At 40.3% G+C, this 22,460-nt stretch overlaps 2 protein-coding genes and 1 long non-coding RNA gene across 7 annotated transcripts in view; 1 reads left to right on the forward strand and 2 right to left on the reverse strand.

The window, feature by feature from the left end:
• LOC119483447 (multidrug resistance-associated protein 4-like) overlaps positions 1–22,460 on the reverse strand; it is a 67,650-nt gene that overhangs the window by 16,814 nt on the left and 28,376 nt on the right. The gene's annotated exons all lie outside the window — the stretch shown is intronic.
• Positions 1,730–19,418, reverse strand: LOC119483448 (NACHT, LRR and PYD domains-containing protein 12-like). Of its 2 annotated transcripts, XM_037761543.1 has the most exons (14): positions 19,149–19,418; positions 18,859–19,008; positions 18,289–18,405; positions 16,790–16,906; positions 16,097–16,325; positions 15,237–15,246; positions 13,083–14,871; positions 11,450–11,623; positions 10,546–10,719; positions 9,074–9,247; positions 7,417–7,590; positions 6,897–7,070; positions 4,115–4,288; positions 1,730–2,088 (listed from the first exon to the last, which is right to left on the reverse strand). In XM_037761543.1, exons 2-14 carry the CDS (start codon positions 18,987–18,989, stop codon positions 2,076–2,078), a joined length of 3,450 nt encoding a protein of 1,149 aa, XP_037617471.1. In that variant the 5' UTR covers positions 18,990–19,008; positions 19,149–19,418; the 3' UTR covers positions 1,730–2,075. The 2 variants fall into 2 exon arrangements, with proteins under 2 accessions (XP_037617471.1, XP_037617472.1); XM_037761544.1 differs by lacking the exons at positions 7,417–7,590; positions 10,546–10,719; positions 15,237–15,246 and having other exon boundaries at positions 16,090–16,325; positions 19,331–19,384.
• Positions 20,506–21,219, forward strand: LOC119483450. Its single transcript, XR_005205685.1, has 2 exons — positions 20,506–20,730; positions 20,771–21,219. It is a non-coding gene; the product is annotated as an uncharacterized LOC119483450 (long non-coding RNA).

Below are 22,460 nucleotides of genomic sequence, written 5' to 3' on the forward strand. Positions count from 1 at the left end.
ACTACAGCTCCTTGGCTTGGACCCAGTTTAATAAAGGAGGAGGCTGGGTTGGTTCAGTGGTGATCAAACCTCAATGAGTGACAAGCCAGTCTGGAGAGCTGCAAGGGCCCAACAAATGAACAGTCTATATAAAAGGTGTTTTTAATGGTTGGCAAACATTTTAGCTCTGTAAAACATTGAAATATTAATTAACTTGTGCCTGTACAAATACACATTACTTATTAATCTCAGGGGCACCTTAGCAGTACAAGCCTTGGATTCAACTGAACAGATTCCACCGAGGCTTCGCAATCCTCTTTTAACGACACTCGTCTCTCCTTGAAAACTGCTTCAAATCAATACAAACAGAAAGACATTGGTTTATTAGCCTAGTTCCTGTATTACTTAACCAGGGCCTGGCAGCTGTTTGAACTGAGCCTCTTTATTTTTTTGCACGAGGATATCAATGAGTTTTCAAGGAATGGGGTTGTTGTACAAACACAGCAAACAATGCAATATTGTATTATTTATGAGTGATTTTTATATAGACCTTCATTACGCTTTCCTTGTGGGCATGACATTGAATATAGAGTAGATTTACATAGTGGTGTCTGTGGGAGCGTCTCTCGTTAAAATCGGATCATTGAGAAATTCAATAGACAAAATCCTCGCTTCTTACAGCAACGAGACAATATCCACAAGTTTTGTTTATTTTGCAGTCTTTTAAAAAGCAGTGTGTTAGAATGAATATGTAAAATACTACAGAATAATTAATGAGAACAGACTCACGCATCAGAAAAGAATAAGAAGGAAGTTTACTTTAAACGCGTAAAAGGAAATATATTTTTAGTATGTCAGAAAAAAAGTCATAGTGTGTCATAAAAATATCACAGTATAGTATGCCATAAAAATGTTGCCACACTATGACCTTGTTATGGCATACTGTATGCCATAATAAGGTCATAGTGTCATATGCCATCAAAATATAGTTTTGTATGGCCTAAAAATTTCGTCAGTATAGTATGTCATGAAATGTCTGGAACTTATTTATTATATTATTATTTATAAATATTTATTTATTATTACTTTTGTCAGTTTTAAGTTATTTCAGTGACCATTGTGGGTTTTTCTTTCTTTAACGGAAGGGTACCAACAATTTTGTCCATATATATATATATATATATATATATGCAAAATGAGCCAAACAGTCGAGGCAGAGGCAACGAATACTAGCCAATCACACCACAGTAGGGCAGAAAAGCTCCATAGGTTGACTTCATGTGTCTGTGTTGAGCCATGTAATGTGAAAACTAGCAGGGTGACACATACATCTGTAATAAACTAAAAACAATTTCATTTGTTTTGCAGCAAACACCCAGATAGTCAGGATTTTTTTTTGTTTTACATCAAACATGAACGGTAAACTGTAATAAAGATTTTAATTGTAGATGTTATCATTTCTTACTAAATAACAACTGAGATTCTTAATTTGACGTCCTTGTTGCTGCTGTAGCGGTGAGGTTTTTGTTTGTTTATTGCCCGCTGCTGCTGACTTGGAAGGTAGCGATGAAAGGATGTTCACTTCCTGTTCTGCAGGAGGCCGTCTGCAGCAACTCTCTTGATCATTCATATTCACAAGTTGTCATTTATATTCAGTTATCTAAATGGTTGAATGCTGTTGAACCAGAGTCACATTCATCTGTATTTATTTATTGTACAGATCATCAAAAGACAATATTAAGGTGCTAACTTTGGTGCAGAATCTGTTATAATATGAAAAAGTAGTATGAGGAAATTAACTGCAAAACTCCATTGTTCCACAGGGTGGAGCTGCAACAGAAAGCAAAGCAGAAACCTCTATTTAATAGTGTTAATCTACAGTTATGTTGTCATAAACTGAACTAATATGCAGAGACACTTTGGGTTCAGAATATATGAATGAACAAAGACAAAGTAAAACCCAGGTCCAGCTGGAGGAGGTGGCTGAGTGTGGAGCAGAAGGAGAGGAGGTGGCTGAGTGGAGACTGTGCAGAAGGACAGAGTCCAGATACACTGTCAGGTCCAGAGGAACACACAGCGATGATGGTGGTTAGAGATCACTCCTTCCATCTGATGAGAGAAGAAGACAACAGAAGTCATCAATCAGTGTTTACAGAGACTCCCTTCATCAGCAGAGCAGCATACTTTACACATATTAGACAAATTTAACACATAATCCAGACTAAAATGAACACAGTTTAAACTGCCAGATGCAGGAAGGACAGCTGACTGTGCGAATGTGTAAATGAACAAGCTTTTAATATCACGATATATCTGACTATAACTAATTACACGTGTATTCTATTAAACTAATGTGTTAATAGTAACCAAGGCAACGCATTCAGTCTGAGGGACTGTAGGAGCGCGACTCTGACGTGTCTCACAGCAACATACGGCTCAAGAAGCTGATTCAGATGAGGGACTATATGAATATCATATATGAATATATGATAAGAGATCATGTACTGATTTTGTGTTATTGTGGTTGTATAAATGTAATTTATGTCCGTTTCACACCGCTGGGTTTGCAGCTGAGAGAAGAAGGCTACATTATTGTCATACAGGTCATAACAGTACATCTAATCACATTAACTCAGCAGAGTACACAAAGTAATTCTAGTCAGATCTATCGTGCTCTAGAGGCGGTGATATTAGAAGTCTTTTAATTTGCACATTCACAGTCAGTGATTTTTTGCCAGCTTTCTTTTCTGCATTTGTCAGTTTAAACTGTGTTGCTTTTAACCTGGATTATGTGTTTAAATTCTTTGTGTAATATTATTTTACGATCCACACAGTACACAGTGGAAATAAACTGCTGAGAGTCGCGAGAGCGTCATTACTGCAGAAACAGAGAGCTTTTCACTGCTCACTTTAATGATGAATTTACTGCTGTTAGGTTGGTTTCAGTCACATTTCAAAGGGATTTTGAAATTTTAAAGGGAGATCTGTCAGGTATTTAATACTCTTATCAACATGGGAGTGGACAAATATGTTGCTTTATGCTTTATGTGTACATATTTATTATTGAAAATCAATTAACAACACAACAAAAGACAAATATTGTCCAGAAACCCTCACAGGTACTGCATTTAGCATAAAAAAATATGCTCAAATCATAACATGGCAAACTGCAGCCCAACAACAGCTGTCGTGTGTCAGTGTGCTGACTTGACTATGACTTGCCCCAAACGGCATGTGATGATCATAAAGTGGGCATGTATGTAAAGTGGAGACTCGTGGGTACCCGTAGAACCCGTTTTCATTCACATATCTTGAGGTCAGAGGTCAAGGGACCCCTTTGAAAATGGCCATGGCAGTTTTTCCTCGCCAAAGTTTTGAGTAAGTTTGGAGCGTCATTTAACCTCCTTCCAACAAGCTCGTATAACATGGTTGGTACCAAGATTTTATAATTTCATACGATGCCGGTATCTCCGCTCTAGCTTTAACGCTACAAACTAAAAATTGCAACTTGCGTTAATGCGTTAAAGAAATTAGTGGCGTTTAAATTAACTTGCGTTTAAATTAACTTGCGTTATTACAGCCGGAATGAGAAAAGTAAAGTGTTTTTTTAAACATCTTAATGTTTAATGTGTAGAAACCCAAAATACAAGTATGCACCTGAACATCAGCCTAATAGGTCCTCTTTAAAAGGTCCTACATGTTCATACACAGACTGAACAGTAAAACATCAGATGTGATTACTGGACTTCAGCAGAGGGTCTGGTATGTATAAAGACCACATGGTTACTAAATGTAACAATGGTTCTATGTTTTTTCTATCTCTCGATGAGAGAACGCACACTTTCAGATCAGATTTGATGGTACGACAGTTTGATGGATGAGGAACACTGTCTCTATACGTGATGTGATGCTGTCAGCTGTAATCCAGCTTTATTTCCTGGAGACATGAACACAACAACAACATCTTCTTCACATCAACTCTAACACATGATCACAACAAGCTTCTGGCTGATCCGATTGGCTGACTGTTCTCTCTCTCTGTGTGTCACCGGTCTCCTCTCGCAGCTTAACGGAAGAAACGCATCACAACAATACTGCTGAAACCAGAACGGACCGACTCCGACCCTCTACTGACCTCAGAGTCTCCAGTCTGCAGTGTGGACTCTCCTCAAGATCGGACAGCGGCCTCGCTCCTGAATCCTTCAGCTTATTTCCTCTCAGATCCAGCTCTTTCAGATGGGAGGGGTTGGACTTCAGAGCGGAGGCCAGAGAAGTACAGCTGATATTTGACAACCTGCAGCGCTTCAGTCTGAATAAAGAATAAATGATGAAGATAAAAATCACTTTATAATCCAATCAGATGCGTTCAGGTTTTAAATGTGTAGCTGAAGACTAGGATTCTTCGATTTGGCTCTCAGGCGCTGATCTAATTCACTTTAACAACTAACTAACAGTGTCTTTAAGAAACAAGTCTTTTGTGACTGTACACTAAATTTAGTTCAAGAAACATGAAAATATGAACCAAAGGACATTAACAACTTTATGGATGTAAGTTATGTTTGTTACTGTTATATACTGGAAAAACAAAGTTCGGAAACTTGTGTTTGATGGATTATTTCTCTGTTGTTACAATGCTAATGGTCATTGTATTTTACATCGTTGGAAAGCCTGTTTATTTACCTTCGCAATGATGTCCCACTTGTAAGGATCATGCATTTGTGGGATGAGCAGCACAGCCGATTATGTGGGTAGCGCCCAAGAAAAATTTGCCAAAATGCTCCGTCAATGGTAAACAGTGTATTCTCCTCTTGGTGTTGACTCTTGTTTTGAGTTGTTTGGTGGATTGGATGATTGAACTCTCTATCAGTAACAAGGAACAAACATGACATATTGGCTATTTTACACTTTATTCATTTAATACACCGTCAGTAGCGGTGGAAGATCCATACGCAGCCGCAACAGCCTTGCACCTCCTCCTCACACGTTGCTGTGGGATGGCGTTCCATTCCTCAACCAGGATTCGTTGCAGGTCAGCCAACGAGGTTGTGTTGGTCACTCTAACACGTACGGCGCGCCCAACCTGATCCCATATGTTGAATTGGGTTGAGGTGTGGACTCTTGGCAGGCCTTTCCATTGTCTCTACTCCCACATTGTGGAGGTAGTCTGTGATAACTCTGGCTCTGTGGGGGCGAGCGTTGTCATCTTGGAGGATGAAGTTAGGTCTCAGATTGTGGAGATATGGGATCGCCGCTGGCTGCAGAATCTCATCCCGATATCTCACTGCATTGAGATGGCCTTCAATGATGACGAGCCTTGTTTTGCCAGTGAGGGAGATGCCGCCCCACACCGTGACACAGCCTCCACCAAAAGCTGTTACTCCATCGGTGCTACAATCAGCATAGCGTTCTCCGCGTCGTCTCCATACTTTGACCTGCCGTCCAACTTTGGCAGACAGAACCTGAACTCATCACTGAACATGACATTCCCCCACATGTTCAGGTTCCATTGTCTGTGTTGTCGACACCAGCGCAAACGGGTTTGACGGTGAAGGGCAGTCATCGCAGGCTTCCTGGTAGCCTTATGAGAATACACTGTTTAGAGCATTTTGGCAAATTTTTCTTGGGCGCTACCCACATAATCAGCTGTGCTGCTCATCCCACAAATGCATGATCCTTACAAGTTGGACATCATTGCGAAGGTAAATAAACAGGCTTTCCAACGATGTAAAATACAATGCCAATTAGCATTGTAACAACAGAGAAATAATCCACCAAACGCAAGTTTCCAAACTTTGTTTTTCCAGTTTAGATCTTCTATGTTTAATTAACAATTGAACCTGATTTATGTACAGAGAGTCAGTGAACTGACCTCAGAGTCTCCAGTCTACAGTCTGGACTCTCCAGAAAACCACACAGCAGCTCCACTCCTGAATCCTTCGGCTCGTTTCGACCCAGCTGCAGCTCTCTCAGATGGGAGGGGTTGGACTTCAGAGCTGAGGCCAGAGGAGCACAGCTGATCCCTGACAAACTGCAGCTCTTCAAACTGAATAAAGAATAAATGATGTAAATTTAGAAGACAACGTCACTGCTCGAAATCATTCAATGTTTAATAATGTGTTCAGAGCTGAAGAAGTTTTAGAACGCAGAAGTTTAGAAAATGTAAACTCCAAAAAACCTGAAGCCAACAGGATGCAGGTTAAAAACTGTAAAATACAAAAAGTGAAACAGAGCTCTCGTTAATATTAATGACAACGTGCTGCTGCTTCAACAACGACGTAGTGACTTCGCCTCTTAAACTCTGACAGCTCCGCCGGTGGATCCGTCGATACAAACTCATGTTGTGTAGCCAAACGCAAATAAAAAACACAGAAATTGATTCAAGATTCAACTCGAGATCTCAAAGTTTCCAAAGATGTCAAATATGTCAGGATGGATTTTGGGGAAATGTGAAGAAAAGATATATAAGATAAGACATCTACAACATATATATTTTAGGAATAGTGGAGTCATAAAGTCAAAGCATCTTCAGTTTAAAATATTCAACCAGTATAAGCATCATATAGCTTCATATTTATTTTTAGATAAAGCAAATACTTAATATATTTGTTATTGTCTGATAGCTGAAATGGAGATTATTTATTTAATCTTCATATTTATGTATTTTTATTATCATTTCTTGGGGAAAAAAAAGAAACATGACAAAAGTCAAGAGTTGTGATATATTAAGGTTTTAAAAATGTAGCTCAACATTGCTCTCCCGCAGTCAATGGACTAAACCACCGAAGAAGAAAATGTACTTTAGCATTAGGATACTCAGTGTGGATCAGTATAATATCAGCCTTATGTCTGCAGTTTAGTGTCACCACAACTTTCACATCATATTAATGTCAGTACAGAAGTAAAAAATGGTTACTGACCTCAGAGTCTCCAGTCTACAGTGTGGACTCTCCAGAAAACCACACAGCAACTTCACTCCTGAATCCTGCAGGTTGTTGTAATTCAGATCCAGTACTCTCAGATGGGAGGGGTTTGACTTCAGAGCTGAGGCCAGAGGAGCACAGCTGATCCCTGACAAACTGCAGTCCCTCAATCTGAATAAAGAATAAATGATGTAACTTTAGAAGACAACGTCACTGCTTGAAATCATTCAATGTTTAATAATGTGTTCAGAGCTGAAGAAGTTTTAGAACACAGAAGTTTAGAAAATGTAAACTCCAAACACCTGAAGCCAACAGGATGCAGGTTAAAAACTGTAAAATACAAAAAGTGAAACAGAGCTCTCGTTAATATTAATGACAACGTGCTGCTACTTCAACAACGACGTAGTGACTTCACCTCTTAAACTCTGACAGCTCCGCCATCTTGTCTGCAGTTTAGTGTCACCACAACTTTCACATCATATTAATCTCAGTACAGAAGTAAAAAATGGTTACTGACCTCAGAGTCTCCAGTCTACAGTATGGATTCTCCAGAAAACCACACAGGAGCTTCACTCCTGAATCCTGCAGGTTGTTTCCATCGAGTTTCAGCTCTCTCAGATGGGAGGGGTTTGACTTAAGAGCTGAGGCCAGAGGAGCACAGCTGGTCTCTGACAAACTGCAGAAAATCAATCTGAATAAAGAATAAATGATGTAACTTTAGAAGACAATGTTCCTGTTAAATAATCTGTTCACAGCTGAAGAAGGTTTAGAACAGAAAAGTTTAGAAAATGTAAACTCCGAAACACCTGAAGCCAGCAGGATGCAGGTTAAAAACCGTAAAATACAAAAAGTGAAACAGAGCTCACGTTAATATTAATGACAACGTGCTGCTGCTTCAACAACGACGTAGTGACTTCACCTCTTAAACTCTGACAGCTCCGCCAGTGGATCCGTCGATACAAACTCATGTTGTGTAGCCAAACGCAAATAAAAAACCACAGAAATTGATTCGAGATTCAACTCGAGATCTAAAAGTTTCCAAAGATATCAGGATGGATTTTGGGGAAATGTGAACAAAAGACATATAAGATAAGACATAAGACATTTTCTTGGAAAAAAAAGAAACAAGACAAAGGTCAAGAGTTGTGATATATTAAGGTTTTAAAAGTGTAGCTCAACACTGCTCTGCCACAGACAATGGACTAAACCACCGAAGAAGAAAATGTACTCTAGCATTAAGATACTCAGTGTGGATCAGTATAATATCAGCCTTATGTCTGCAGTTTAGTGTCACCACAACTTTCACATCCTACACTGCTGAAAACAATTAAAAGAGACTGTTTGTAACTTCTTACACGTATAAATCTACCGGGTCGGGATCCCGTGCACGTGTTCGCGTGTGGCCGGAGTCTCTGCTTCGCTGCCTGCTTGCCTTCACTCACACACCGCGCGCATTCTCGCTGTCTCGCTCCACCTCTACGTGTGCGTGCGCGCACACTACGCACTGCAGAAGAGTTAGTTTAGCCCTGAGAATATCTAGTGAATATACAGTGGACGTTTGTGCAGAAATAAATGCTCCTCCAGATCAACAGAGGTTTCTCCCGTGTCTTGTGAAGTGACGGGCTCCGCAGAGAGAAACGTTATCGTCTCCGACCGGGTGCCGGAGGGAGACAATGATAACGATAACGTTTCTCTTCCATCAGCAGTGATTCATGGAGAGACCTTCGTCTGGTCAGCTAACATTACTGCCAAGCAGGTGAAATATAGAGTGATATTGTGGTTTTAGCTGACGTGTGTCGCCTCGCTGTTTTGAGCGATGCTCATTCATGTCTAAATAGAGCGAGCAAGAGCGAGCCCGACGCTGACTTTCGTTGACTTAACGGCCACGAGTGTCGCTGTTAACAAGCATTTCTGAAAGTTACAAATAGTCCCTTTTAGGGAACACTTAAATCACACGTCAGATCTTGATGAACAAATTATTCAAGTTGAAAATCTTTACTGATGTACATTGTATAGCTTGTTGAAAACAAAATGACGTAACAACGGTCAAAGGAAACCAAAATCTGGATTCTATTCAAAATCACTCCAGTGTTATGCTGTGATGATTAAGTGTTCCCTTATTTTTTTTGAGCAGTGTATTAATCTCAGCACACAAGTAAAAAATGGTTTCTGACCTCAGAGTCTCCAGTCTACAGTGTGGACTCTCCAGAAAACCACACAGGAGCGTCACTCCTGAATCCTGCAGCTTGTTGTTACCCAGATCCAGCTCTCTCAAATGGGAGGGGTTGGACTTCAGAGCTGAGGCCAGAGAAGCACAGCTGGTCTCTCTCAAACTGCAGTCACTCAATCTGAATAAAGAATAAATTATGAAGATGAAACTCACTTTATAATCTAATCAGATGTGTTCAGGTTTTAAATGTCTAGCTCAACATTACTAAGTCCTAATCAATGAGCTTTTCCCTAAAATAAGTAGAGTGACTTAGTTATTGTGTTATTGTGGATCATCATAATGTCAGCCTTCTACAGACATCATCCAAATGTCACAACATTCATACACCTATTCATGTCAACACACATCAATAACAGGCTGCTGATCTCCGTGTTCATCTATGTGTGTGTGCTGAAGGATCAATATCAATGATCAGACATTATTTGTGGATAATAGAGTGAGATATAATAGAGTTTTAGTGGTATAAAGAGAATCTGATGATGATGATGAAGACCTTCAAGACTCTTCATAGTGGATGACACCTCCTCAGTTTGTATCAGCACGTCACCACTGAATCAAAACAAGACCGGCCAGCTGGAACACTGGTCGCAGTTCGTCACGTTCATGATGTAAATGACTGAGCAAATCAGATTTTAGCCAACACGAGGATTAGTCCAAATTAGGAGGGGCCGCTCGTACCCCCCTCAATATGTAAAGTATTAGATTGTGCCAGTCTGACAGGCAGCGTTCTGGTCTGTGCCGTCTGCCTGCAGTTACCGGATACTTTTTATTATCATATTATTATTGTTATGTTGCTCATGATGAATAGTTGGCCCACATTTGGCTGTCAAAGTGCCGCCCTAGGCAGTTGCCTAGTTGGCCTCTATGGAGGCGCCGGCCCTGGCTGGGACGTACAGGCGTAGAGGCAGCTCTGTAGGAGCGTGCGTTCAGTCATAGCCTACTTCTTGTGTTGCTTTCAACGAGATCGAGCTCGCTCTGGCCGTCGCTCTCTCACACAGTAGTAAACATTGTGGCTGCACCGGCTGCTCCAAACGCCGTGAAAAACACTGCTTGTATGATCTATTTATTTTTAGAAATTGTCCAGACCTGGAAATTAGTCAAATCAAATTCCATACTTTTCCATACTGCGTAGGAACCCTGAGTATTAGTTCAGAGGATCCTCTGTATCCAGATGTGACCATTTACCAAAAATGATAAACATGAATTTACTTTAACAACAGTGGACATTTTCTACAGTGTCTTTAAGAAACAAGTCTTTTGTGACTGCAGACTAAATTTAGTTCAAGAAACATGAAAATATGAACAAAAGGACAATAAAAACTTTATGGATGTAAGTTATGTTTGCACATAAATCAGGTTCAATTGTTAATTAAACATATAAGATCTATAACAGTAACAGAGAGTCAGTGAACTGACCTCAGAGTCTCCAGACTACAGTCTGGACTCTCCAGAAAATCACTCAGGAGCTCCGCTCCTGAATCCTTTAGCTCGTTTCCATTCAGCTCCAGGTATCTCAGATGGGAGGGGTTGGACTTCAGAGCTGAGGCCAGAATAGCACAGCTGGTCTCTGACAAACCGCCGTAAATCAATCTGAATAAAGAATAAATGATGAAGATAAAAATCACTTTATAATCCAATCAGATGTGTTCAGGTTTTAAATGTGTAGCTCAACATCACTATGTCCTAATCAATGATCTTTTCCCTAAAATGAGTAGAGTGAATTTGTCATTGTGTTATTGTGGATCATCATAATGTCAGCCTTCTACAGACATCATCCAAATGTCACCACAACATTCATACATCTGTTCATGTCAACACACATCAATAACAGGTTGCTGATCTCTGTCAAGTCTGGAATTACAGGATCAATATTAAATCAGACTTGTTGGACTTCATTATTTAATTTATTACATGGCCTTCTCCTTACTGTATCTGGTAGCTTAGTAGGTTTATGTCATTTACAGGAAAGGTCCCCATTTGGTCAAGTGTGTCTTCAAACAAAAGCCACATGTCAAATAGAGTGCTACAGGAATGAGTCCTAAAACCCCAAAATTTGTTAGTATTTTAGCACTTCCTGTTCCCTCGTCTGGAAGTCAATGGGTTTTTAGTTAGATGCCTGAAATAAGGTCTGTGGTTAAAGGTCCAGTGTGTAGGATCTGGCGGTATCTAGCGGTGAAGCCTCTCCTCTGTGCCAAGCGTGTTGGAGAGCTACGGTGGCCGACGTGAAAACGTGAATATCCCTCTCTAGAGCCATCTGGAGGAGAGCCAGTGCGTAGAGAGTGTGTGTACAAACTACATAAGCTACATTCAGCGAACTGACCTCAGACTCTCCAGTCTACAGATTGGACTCTCGAGTCCAGCAGACAGTAGCTTCATGTCTGAAACCTGCAGGTTGTTGTTACTCAGGTCCAGCTCTCTCAGATGGGAGGAGTTGGACTTCAGAACTGATGCCACAACTTCACAGTGAGTACCTGAGAGTCCACAGCTAGAAAGTCTGTCATGACACAAAAATTACAAAATATGTTATTATGAAAGAGGACTTCATGCATTTGGTGACTAAACAGTTTGATATATACTTCTTTGATTAACAATTGCTCCTCACATCAGCGGTTCAGCTAATCTTATCTCACTGTTTGACGTGAAACAATAATTCTCATCCCTCTCTCTCAAAGCTACAGATTTTTAATCTTTGTTTTTCTTTAATCTTGCAGATGAAAAGAGAGAACATGTAGTTACATTGAGGCTTCCCTAATGTCCAGTCTGTCTGTGTTCTCTGATCCCAGGTCTGTCTCCACAAAGTAAGCATGAGGCCTTCTTGATTAGAAAAGCACATTAAAACTCAGTGAATAAGTAATAATAATACAGTTGAGAAAGTTGACCTCTCTTTGCTAGCTACCTGCTGCTGTCAGGTTCACATCCATAAATGGGAAAATTCTGAGACATTTTTTGTCATTTACACTCTTTTCTGAGCGTCATACGTATTCAGCTCACAAACACAATTAAAGAACCAATAAGGTTGCATTATTTTCAACATAATATCATCAGAAAGATGATATCAGTGTATCAGCATTAAAAACATAACATTGATCTTTGGTTTGTATAAGATCTCTTAAAAAGTCTGAATTCTACCATTCTGCTGTTATATATTCATCAGACCGCTGTTATTGGTGGAAGCTGTGTATTTCTTGCTACTACTCTTCTCTACAGCAACAAGAGAGAGAAACACCTGAGTTTCCTTCTGTGAGTAACAGAATAAAAAGAAAGACTTAAAATCAAGATTATGTAACACAACTTGAAATCATGAGCAATAAAATGCACCATTGCTCGATTCAACACATTCAGGGGTTTTACAATGACAATATTTGTCTCGTACGACCAGTAGTTTACGGTGTCTAATTCTATAGTTGGGTCGATTTTCGGTTTTGCCGGTCCAGTCCGGTGTACGAGCTCAAACCGGTTTGATTTTATGCTAACCGGCAGAACCGACATTTGTCATTATGACACGTTCTGGCAAATTAAAAAGTAGCCTACATCAACAACCTGTGCCGACAGAGACGCAGTGCTAAATCCAGCCTGTATTGCATTATCACAATGTGATTAATGTAATATTATGATATTATGTTGGTTTATAAACCAACTAGGAAGTTCATGTGTTTTTTGGGGTGACGAGACATGGCAGAGCTGGTCTCAAAGAAAACTAAAACTGTGGCAACAGTCGAGAGCCAACGAAAGAGATGAGTCCAAAAACACACAAGGTAACGTGTTATGTGGTGCAAGGCCTATTGAAAGCAAACCCCAGAACCGGGCTCTAATCCCAGGACTGCCCCGACTCCCCGCCAGATCAGCAAACGTTCTGTTGCTGCCGTTACACCGGTTAAACCCAGCTGTGTATATTTGAAGAACTAAACTAGTAATCTACACTGATCTATAAAATTAATCACATCTGGACTTACTCTGCTTTTCTGAAGTTCCTCACAGCTGGAATCAGTCTCAGTCGTCCCTCTGGTGTTATGTTGTACTTCTTCAGGTCAAACTCATCCTGAACCTCCTCTGACATCTGCAGCATGTAGGCCAGAGCTGAGCAGTGGATATCAGAGAGTTTCTTCTCTGATCTGTCCTCTGACTTTAAGAACTTTTGGATCTCCCGATATACCGAGTGGTCGTTCATCTCCGTCAGACAGTGGAAGATGTTGATGCTTCTGTCGGGAGAGGTATTGGTTTTCTTCTTTTTTAGGTTGTAGATGGCGTCCCGAATGCTTCCTGAACTGCTCTTTGTCCGACCCAGCAGACCTCCTAAGACTCTCTGGTTGGACTTCAGACAGAGGCCGTGAAGGAAGCGAACAAACAGGTCCAGGTGGCCATTTTTACTTTCAAAGGATTTCTCCATGGCTCTCCACAGGAAGTCATCCAGGGTTGAATGAACATATTCTTCTCCCAGGAAGGCCTTCAGTACCTCTATGTTGCCGTTTGTGTAACAGTGGAACATGTAGACTGCAGCCAGAAACTCCTGAATGCTCAGGTGAACAAAGCAGTAGACCGTTTTCTGGAAGATCACACTCTCTCTTTTGAAGATCTCTGTACAAACACCTGAGTGCACCGAGACCTCTGTGACATCCAGACCACACCGCTCCAGGTCTTCTTGGTAGAACATGATGTTTCCTTTCTCCAGATGTTCAAACGCCAGCCTCCCCAGCTTCAGAAGAACTTCCCCGTCAGCCTCCGTCAGCTCCTGTGGACTCGTCTCGCGTCCCTCGCCGTACTTCTGCTTCTTCCTCTTTGTCTGAACCAACAGGAAGTGTGAGTACAGGTCAGTCAGGGTCTTGGGCAGCTCTCCTCTCTGGTCTGTAGTCAACATGTGGTCCAGAATTTTAGCAGTGATCCAGCAAAAGACTGGGATTAGACACATGATGTGGAGGCTCCTGGATGTCTTGATGTGTGAGATGATTCTGCCGGACAGCTCTTCATCACTGACTCTCCTCCTGAAGTACTCCTCCTTCTGGGCGTCGGTGAAGCCTCGTACTTCTGTTACCCTGTCAACACGTGCAGGAGGGATCTGATTGGCCGCTGCGGGTCGGGAAGTTATCCAGACGAGAGCTGAGGGAAGCAGATTCCCCTGGATGAGGTTTGTCAACAGCACGTTGACTGATGACTTCTGGGTGACATCAGACACAACCTTCTTGTTCTTGAAATCCAGTGGAGGTCTGCTTTCATCCAGGCCGTCAAAGATGAACAGAACTTTACAGGCAGCGAGCTTCTCTGCTGTGACCTTCTGTAATGTTGGATGGAAAACATGGAGCAGCATGAGAAGACTGTACTGCTCATCTCTGATCAAGTTCAGCTCCCTGAACGAAAGCGGAACGACCAGACTGACATCTTGGTTTTCCAAGCCCTCTGCCCAGTCCAGAGTGAACTTCTGCACTGAGAAGGTTTTTCCAACGCCAGCGACGCCGTTCGTCAGAACGACTCTGATGTGTCCCTGTTGGTCAGGTAAGGCTTTAAAGATGTCCTGGCACTTGATTGGAGCGTCATGGAGGGTCTTCATCTTGGAAGCTGTCTCAAGCTGCCTCACCTCATGTTGGGTATTAACCTCTTCACTCTGTCCCTCTGTGATGTAGAGCTCAGTGTAGATCCTGTTGAGGAGGGTTCCACTTCCTGTTTCATCAGTTCCTTCAGTCACAAATGCACATCTCTTCTTAAGACTGATCTTATGTTCATCTACAGCCTCCTGCAGACCGCTATCTGCTGAAAGAGAAGGAAAAAAAGTTTGAGACAAAATAAAGAAAATTTGACAATCTGCTTATTATTTTCATTGCCAATATTGAAGCGATCAATATAAAGTAAATAAAAAAGGAGTAAAGGTTTAAAACAGTCCAGTTTTTGTGGAAGCATCAGAAATGCTCCTTTTTCTCTCAATCGGTGTACATGTGTGATTGACAGCAGAGGAGACGGAGCCTCAGCTGTCCGTCTGCAGCTCTTCATCTAAACAGCTCGCTGTGGCTGTTCCTTCCTCACTGTAATATTTAAAACTCATCCACTCATCAAATAATGTAGAATATGTTCATATCTCGTTGTGTAGACCTGTTTTAGTCTTACTACTTTTAAGGAACTAAAAGGTTCCTTCAGTCCCCTGTTGTCTGTGTTTCCTTGGGTCTAAAGACCTGTGAAGATTCAGCAAATTAGTCCGCTGATGTACGAAAAAGCAACATGACATGTGACGAGGGTTGTTGGTGGTCGCAGCAGTAAACACACTCTGCAGTTAAATAATAAACATTAGGTTTTAACGCCGTGAGACAATCAGAAAATAACATTTCTTTCTCTCATTCACAACACCGTCACACTACGTCTCTTTGTCGCTCTTCTACTGATCGCCCTCTCCCTTGTGCGGTCTTTTTGGCTGGACCGCACAAGGCCAGCCCTACAACCGCAAAAGTCTGTCACTGAATGAGTGATGACGTTACACGAATGGTCGGCCGAGTGTCGGAGTTTCCTCGTTGGCTGTTGCTCTTTCAAAATGAAAAGGCGGGAAACGGTCTTTTATGCACATGAGCCCGTCCAGCGCGACGCGTCGCTCACAAAACTGTCAAGCTGTCAAACTAGGAGATCTAGTTCTAAAATAAAACGAGATTCAGCAGTGGCATCGCCTATAGCTCGCTTAAAATGTTTTCAGAAGTAGATTTTGGTGGATTGTTTATAAGGAATAACAGAAAGTTTATGGGCAGGCCGCCATGTTGTTTCCAGTTTGAAACGGCGAGCATAAAAACCAAGAACCAATCAGGTGCATTCAACGTCACCGCTTGACTCAGACATATATACACAGACACCGCATTGACCTCTGGCTCGTACGTTAACGTTGGCGTATGTATATACAGTATGTCTATGGCTTGAACAGCCAGTTGAGTGGAGTAGCGCGTCCCCTAGTGTCCTTGCAGGAGATGTCAGCATACAGATGTCGAGTCTTACTTTGCACAGTGCTGGTCTGACCGGCTGGCTGCAGTCCAGCTCTTGTTCTGGATCTTTCTCCACACTCGGGACAGGAGGAGTCTCCTGATGAAGCAGACTGGTCCCAGTGTGAGGTGATGCACTGTCTGCAGAACCAGTGTCCACAGCTGGTAGAGACTGGATCCTTCAGGACGTCCTGGCACAAAGCACAGCAGGACAGCTGCTCCTCCACAGAGACATCACTCCTCTTCCTCTTCCTGTGAATACATGTCAAAATCTAAGGTCAAAGGTCCACTTACTAATGATCCAAAACTTTCAACTGCAAGCTCTTCACTATATTTTATATAAGTAGTTATTTAAAGAACAAACTCATATATATATATATTTTATTTTATTTTTTTTTAATGAAAATGAATTACACATTTGTAGCACATTCTTTCAGATTTTGAATAGTTGTAAATCTTAACAGCGACTTCAACTTTCGGGCAAAATTATATATATTTTCATGAAGTGTAAATTGTGAAATGGAGGTTCTCAGGTGTTTTGTTACTGAAATACAATCAGTAGTTTGTGGCTATAAAACCCATCTATCTTAGTTTGAAACAGTATCTGCACTAACAGTTCTGCATCAGGAATATAAATCTTTTAGCAGAACATTTTGTCTTCATCCTCAATGCATCATCGTCCATCAGGTCAGCTTACAGTAGAAACAGTCTCTTACTTTGTGTCTGAGGGTCCAGGTTCATTACTGAAGTATGGAGGAGAATCTTTAGACCAGTCACTCTTCATAGACAGACAGCTGGGTACTGGAGACTCTGCTCTCGGTCTGTACTGGACTCTGCAAACACCAAGATGAATTTATTCACATCACATGAATCCTTAATAAAGTCTCTGATGACAAAGACATTTCAGCAGCTCTAAATACACAAACTACTGCTACTGTCAATAATTTGGTTTCAAAGTTTGTATTAGTCCTCTTAGATTACAGCTGTTCTGGGTGAATGACAGCTGTCACAGATGTAAAGAGGATGAAGGAGCAAATTAAGTCTCTTTGTGTCACGAAAAGTGAGTTAAACTTCAGTTAGTAAATACATTTTAGTAGAAATTTAATATACAAACACACAATCAACTAAATCATGGCATTGGCATGGCATAATTTTGTTTTTATATCATTCTGTATCATCCCAGTGGTGTTCCTGATGTATTCAAATCTGAACACTACGTACAAATGTTTCAGCATCAAAATGCTATTTTCCCTTAAAGCCCTTCTATAAACGTTCTACATGTCTAGATGATGACACTGCTACATGTACAGTACTTATAGTCAGTGACTTAGATGATGGTCGGCGTGCTCCCAGTTAGGAGAAGCAGACAGGAGTACCGGCAGGAAGCTAAGCAGTAGTACTGCTGTAGACGCCACGTTAGTTCAGATCAGAAAGTCACACAATCAAACAAACTAACCAGCCGATGGATGCGGCGGTAGAGCAGCAACTCCTGTGTTCTGAGAGGTGAAATTACTGTTTTTGTGAATGGGGTCTCGTGGCTTTGAAGACCGTGATATAACAGCTTCAGTTCCCCGTTACAAAGGGCTGTCTGATGGCGAGGTAAAGCAGAGAAGATATTCAAAATATAGTGTACACTTAAACGGATTTTTTTTTTTTTATGTGGCAAAATTACATTTTTCTGCTGCTCCCGTCCACAGCCGCTTTACCTCGCCGTCAGACAGCCCTTTCTGACGGGGAACTGAAGCCGTTATATCGTTCTCTTCAAAGCCACCAGACTCCATTCACAAAAGCAGTAATTTTACTTCCCAGAACACGGGAATATACGTACAACCCCACTTCAAAGAAGCTGTCATAACAGTCAAACCAACACAGTATTTTGAGGACAAATGTGAGAAAATGAATTACACATTTGAAGCACATTCTTTCAGATTTTGAATAGTTGTAAATCTTTACAGCGACCTCAACTTTCAGGCAAATACATGAATATTTTCATGAAGTGTAAATAGTGAAATGGAGGTTCTCAGGTGTTTTGTTACAGAAATACAATCAGTAGTTTGTGGCTATAAAACCCAGACTAAGATCTATCTTAGTTTGAAACAGTATCTGCACTAACAGTTCTGCATCAGGAATATAAATTTTTTAGCAGAACATTTTGTCTTCATCCTCAATGCATCATCATCCATCAGGTCAGCACACAGTAGAAACAGTCTCTTACTTTGTGTCTGAGGGTCCAGGTTCATTACTGAAGAGTAGGGGTTCGTACATGGACTGGTCACTCTTCATAGACAGACAGCTGGGTACTGGAGACTCTGCTCTCGGTCTGTACTGGACTCTGCAAACACCAAGATGTTTATATTCACATCACATGAATCCTTGATAAAGTCTCTGATGACAAAGACATTTCAGTAGCTCTAAATACACAAACTACTGCTACTGTCAATAAGTAAGGGATAATGTACAGCGAGCCGGTCATCGCCCTGAAGGGGATTCTTTCACAACAATGACCCGCTAGCTGTGCATTATCCCTCTTATTACACAGCTACTTAATTAAGAAATTAATATTTTGACACTAAAACGTAAAAATGTAATGTAAAAAACACACAATCAACAAAATCATGGCATTGGCATGGCATTCTCTTTGTGTCAAGAAACATTTGTTCAGCTTTAGTTAGCAAATACATTTTAGTAGAAAATTTCAAATAGAAACACAAAATCAACAGAAAACAGTATTGGTAGAGGAAAGTGAAAATGAGTCCTATAAATGAGTTAGTAGCAGCTCTCTTACTTTGACTCTGAGGGTCCAGGTTCATTACTGAAGTGTAGAGGATGACCTATAGACTGATCACTCTTCGTAGACAGACAGCCGGAGACTAGAGACTCTGCTCCGTCCTCCTCTTCCTCCACACAGTCAATCATCTTCTGATCTGAAGTCAGTCTGAGAGGTAAAACATTCAACACTGACTGTGAACATGTAAAGGACACAGGCAAGACTGAGAGAACAGGAAGAAACACACAACCTCTCTCTCTATCACACACACAAAGTATACAGTACAATAAAACCACCCGGCACTCCACCTGGTCACTTTTCTTTCAATCTCTGCTTGTTTTCTTGGGTTACGGCAGTTTTAATGAGCATTATTCAACCTGTCACGACTTTGTGTTCACAGATTAATCAAACTGTTGAGTTCCGTCCACAGGGAGAAAACTGACTTAGAGACTTTGACAGTGAAATAATGAAATGTAGGATTAACACTCACCCTGCTTCAGTCTTCAGCTGTCACCTCTCTGTCACCGCCGTTGATTCAAAATGGAAATTTCCCTCTCTTTTCTCATGAGCCTGGATCACTGAGTGAGGAAAAAGTACCAAGCAATAATAGATTTTAACTGGTCAAAGATAAGCACAGTTCATAGTATATTTGTGTAGGTATATAGAGCCTATATTGGATACCCTTTTCCTGCCTTTTAGTAAGAGATGTTGTGAATGAGGAAATAGAGTGAGTCTGTGTGTCTCCTCCCCTCTCCATTTACAGGATATGAGCTGAGTTCATCTGTGACTGTGGGTGTGTTTACAGCCATGACGTGTTCATAAGAATCTCTCTTAGCTGGAACATGCTGAATTAACCCTCCGAGACCCACAAATAGGCCAGTTTTAGTCTTTTCTAGGAGGGTACAGGGGGTCTTTAAGGGGAGATAGCAGGTCAACAGTAGATATCCCGTAGAAGTGGTGTACATCATCTGAAAGCTGGGAACCTGTAAAGTAATTTGAGATGCAAATCAGCACTGTGTGTTTGTTTAAGACTAAACAACACAACAAAAAAATAAATGAATAATATACAGTGCAGGAAGAGGCAAAAAATCCACTGGGCTTATCTGAAGCCTTCACCTAGAGACAAGATTAATATAAAGAAAAAATATGACTACACAATAGTGATAACAAACAATTAGGACAAGATATATATAATAACAATACAGTAAATATATTAACAAAGATAAGTGTGTGTGTGTGTGTTGCGTGGAAGTGTATGGTTAGTGTTTGTGAGGAGGATATTGATTTAGATATCTATAATGACTTCTGGGCAATCGTAACCAAACAACATTTTGAGTGAGAAAAAATAAAAAAAACATAAAAACAGATACATGGACAACATGGGGAAAAGCAATTACAAGACAGCAATTAAATGACCCTTTAAGCGACTTTTGAAACATTTAACAGATGAACAGTTTATTGATAGATGTGAAAAGCTATTCCATAATTTACAAAAAAGGCTTTTTTAACTCCGTAAGGCAACGGCTTGGTGCACCTTTTCCTCTTTTGGCTTATGTTATGTAAACTTGTTTTGATTCCGCTGGTTTTATTTTTTTGTCATTATTTGGTTATGTTCTTTTATTGTTGTTTTTATTTTGTCTGTATTTCATTGTATCTGTGCAAGCACTTTGAAACTATGTTTAGAAAGGGGCTATACAAATAAAGATTATTATTATTATCAATAATTAAATGTGATTTTAACAGTACAGCTGGTGTGTTTCTTTATCCCAAACTCTAAATGCCCATTTATTTTTCTTTAACAACAGAAAAGAGATTAACATATAACTTCTGCCATCTCTAGCAGTGTTAAACACAGCAGGAACAGTTCTGGTTAACAAACACAGCATAACAGTGAATTTGAGCCAAAATGGCGACACTACTCATAACACAGTGAATTTGAGCCAAAATGGCGACGCTACTTAACACAGAATAACATATGCGTTCCAAATCGTATACTTTTTCTTTTTCCTTCAGTTCGTACTGCAGCTGCCCTTATAAATTAGTAGTTGCATGCAGTATGCATACAATTCATCATAACATTGCACAAACTTTGCCCCTCTTGCTCATATATTCACTGCTCAGAGGAATGCAACCTGCTGTGCGCTCCAATACTCATACTACCATACTATTTAGTATGCCTTTAACGATTTGGTATATCCCAAAACATAGCATGTCAAATGCAGTATTTTTTACTGGCTATTCTGACCCACAATCCTCTGCACAAAAAAAGACTTATTTAACAGAACATGAATATTATGAAGATGTCTGTGAAACCATCACAATGACTTTTTATCAGCAAAGAAAGCAAACAATGCAAAGCAATAAGAAACGAGCTGTGCATTAAATAAATGGAAGCACGCATTGTAAACACACTTGAGAGTAAACATGGGCGGACACACTTTTAACAACTTATAAGTACACTTTGAAACACAAATAAATAATGACATTATTTAACTCCATATTGACATACAGTATATTGCTCCTTATTTCAGAAGACACAAAACCTGCCCACCCACACACACACACACACACACACACACACACACACACAGCAGATTCAAAACATGACTGCAACATGAAAGCAAGAGGGTCAAAGTTCAAGGTGCAATGTTTTGACAAAGTAATATGTCCCAATTGTGTGCATACTGCATGCAACAGTAGTATGTATTTTGTAAGGGCAGTATGTACCAAAAGTAAAAAAAGAAAAAGTGTGCAATTTGGAATGCAGCCATAATGAATTTGAGCCAAAATGGTGACGCTATTTAACATAGCATAACACAGTGAATTTGAGCCAAAATGGCGACAATACTTAGCACAGCATAACATAGTGAATTTGAGCCAAAATGGCGACCTCCACCTACTGGACTACTGGAGTGTGGCGCAGGAGATTGTGCAGAAACTAAATAAAAAATAAATACAATTATTATTAAAAAAAATAAAAATAAATAGTAATAAGACTAATAATAAGAAGAATAATATTAATAATAATAATGAGGAAAACTCACCATCTGGACTGGAGTGTGGAACAGGAGATTGTGCAGAAACAAAACAATAACAAACTAACTGAATGAATAAATAAATAAATACAAATAAATGAAATTATATTAAAATAAAATAAAATAAAATAGATAAATAGATAGATAAAATAATAATACATATATATATATAATTATTATATATATTATTAATTTCCATGTTTAAAAATCTACAGGGAGCCACTGGAGAGGAGCAAAAGAGCCGCATGTTGCTGACCCCTGCTCTAAACATAAACAACTGTGGTCACAATGTTGAGATATGTGAAATGAGCTAATTCAATTATAATATGACATTATTTCAAATGGAACAGATACACTTAATTAAGAGCTAAATTCGTGGGAAAAGTCGTGTAATCACCATGAAATGAAGTCAGGCAGAGTAAGTTTCACAGTCCCAGCTCTCTCCAGTCCTGCTTTAGCTGCACAAGACAGGCAGACAGACAGATAGACAGGCAGGTGTGCAGAGAGACAGACAGACAGTCAACCAAAACCCCGTCTATCTTTAAATCTGACAGCTGTTGTTGCCTGTTGGGCTGCAGTTTGCCA

Source organism: Sebastes umbrosus, chromosome 24, assembly GCF_015220745.1.
Source record: "Sebastes umbrosus isolate fSebUmb1 chromosome 24, fSebUmb1.pri, whole genome shotgun sequence".
In the NCBI taxonomy this organism is placed as follows: Eukaryota; Metazoa; Chordata; class Actinopteri; order Perciformes; family Sebastidae; genus Sebastes; species Sebastes umbrosus.

Bases quoted from the DNA above. Each gene is read 5' to 3' on its own strand.
- LOC119483448 (XM_037761543.1), bottom strand. From the start codon at position 18,989: ATGATTGACTGTGTGGAGGAAGAGGAGGACGGAGCAGAGTCTCTAGTC. The intron at 16,907-18,288 runs GTAAGAGACTGT...TGGTGTTTGCAG, and splicing joins CCTGGACCCTCAGACACAAA to AGTCCAGTACAGACCGAGAG. The intron at 4,289-6,896 runs GTCAGTAACCAT...TTCTTTATTCAG, and splicing joins TGTAGACTGGAGACTCTGAG to ACTGAAGCGCTGCAGGTTGT.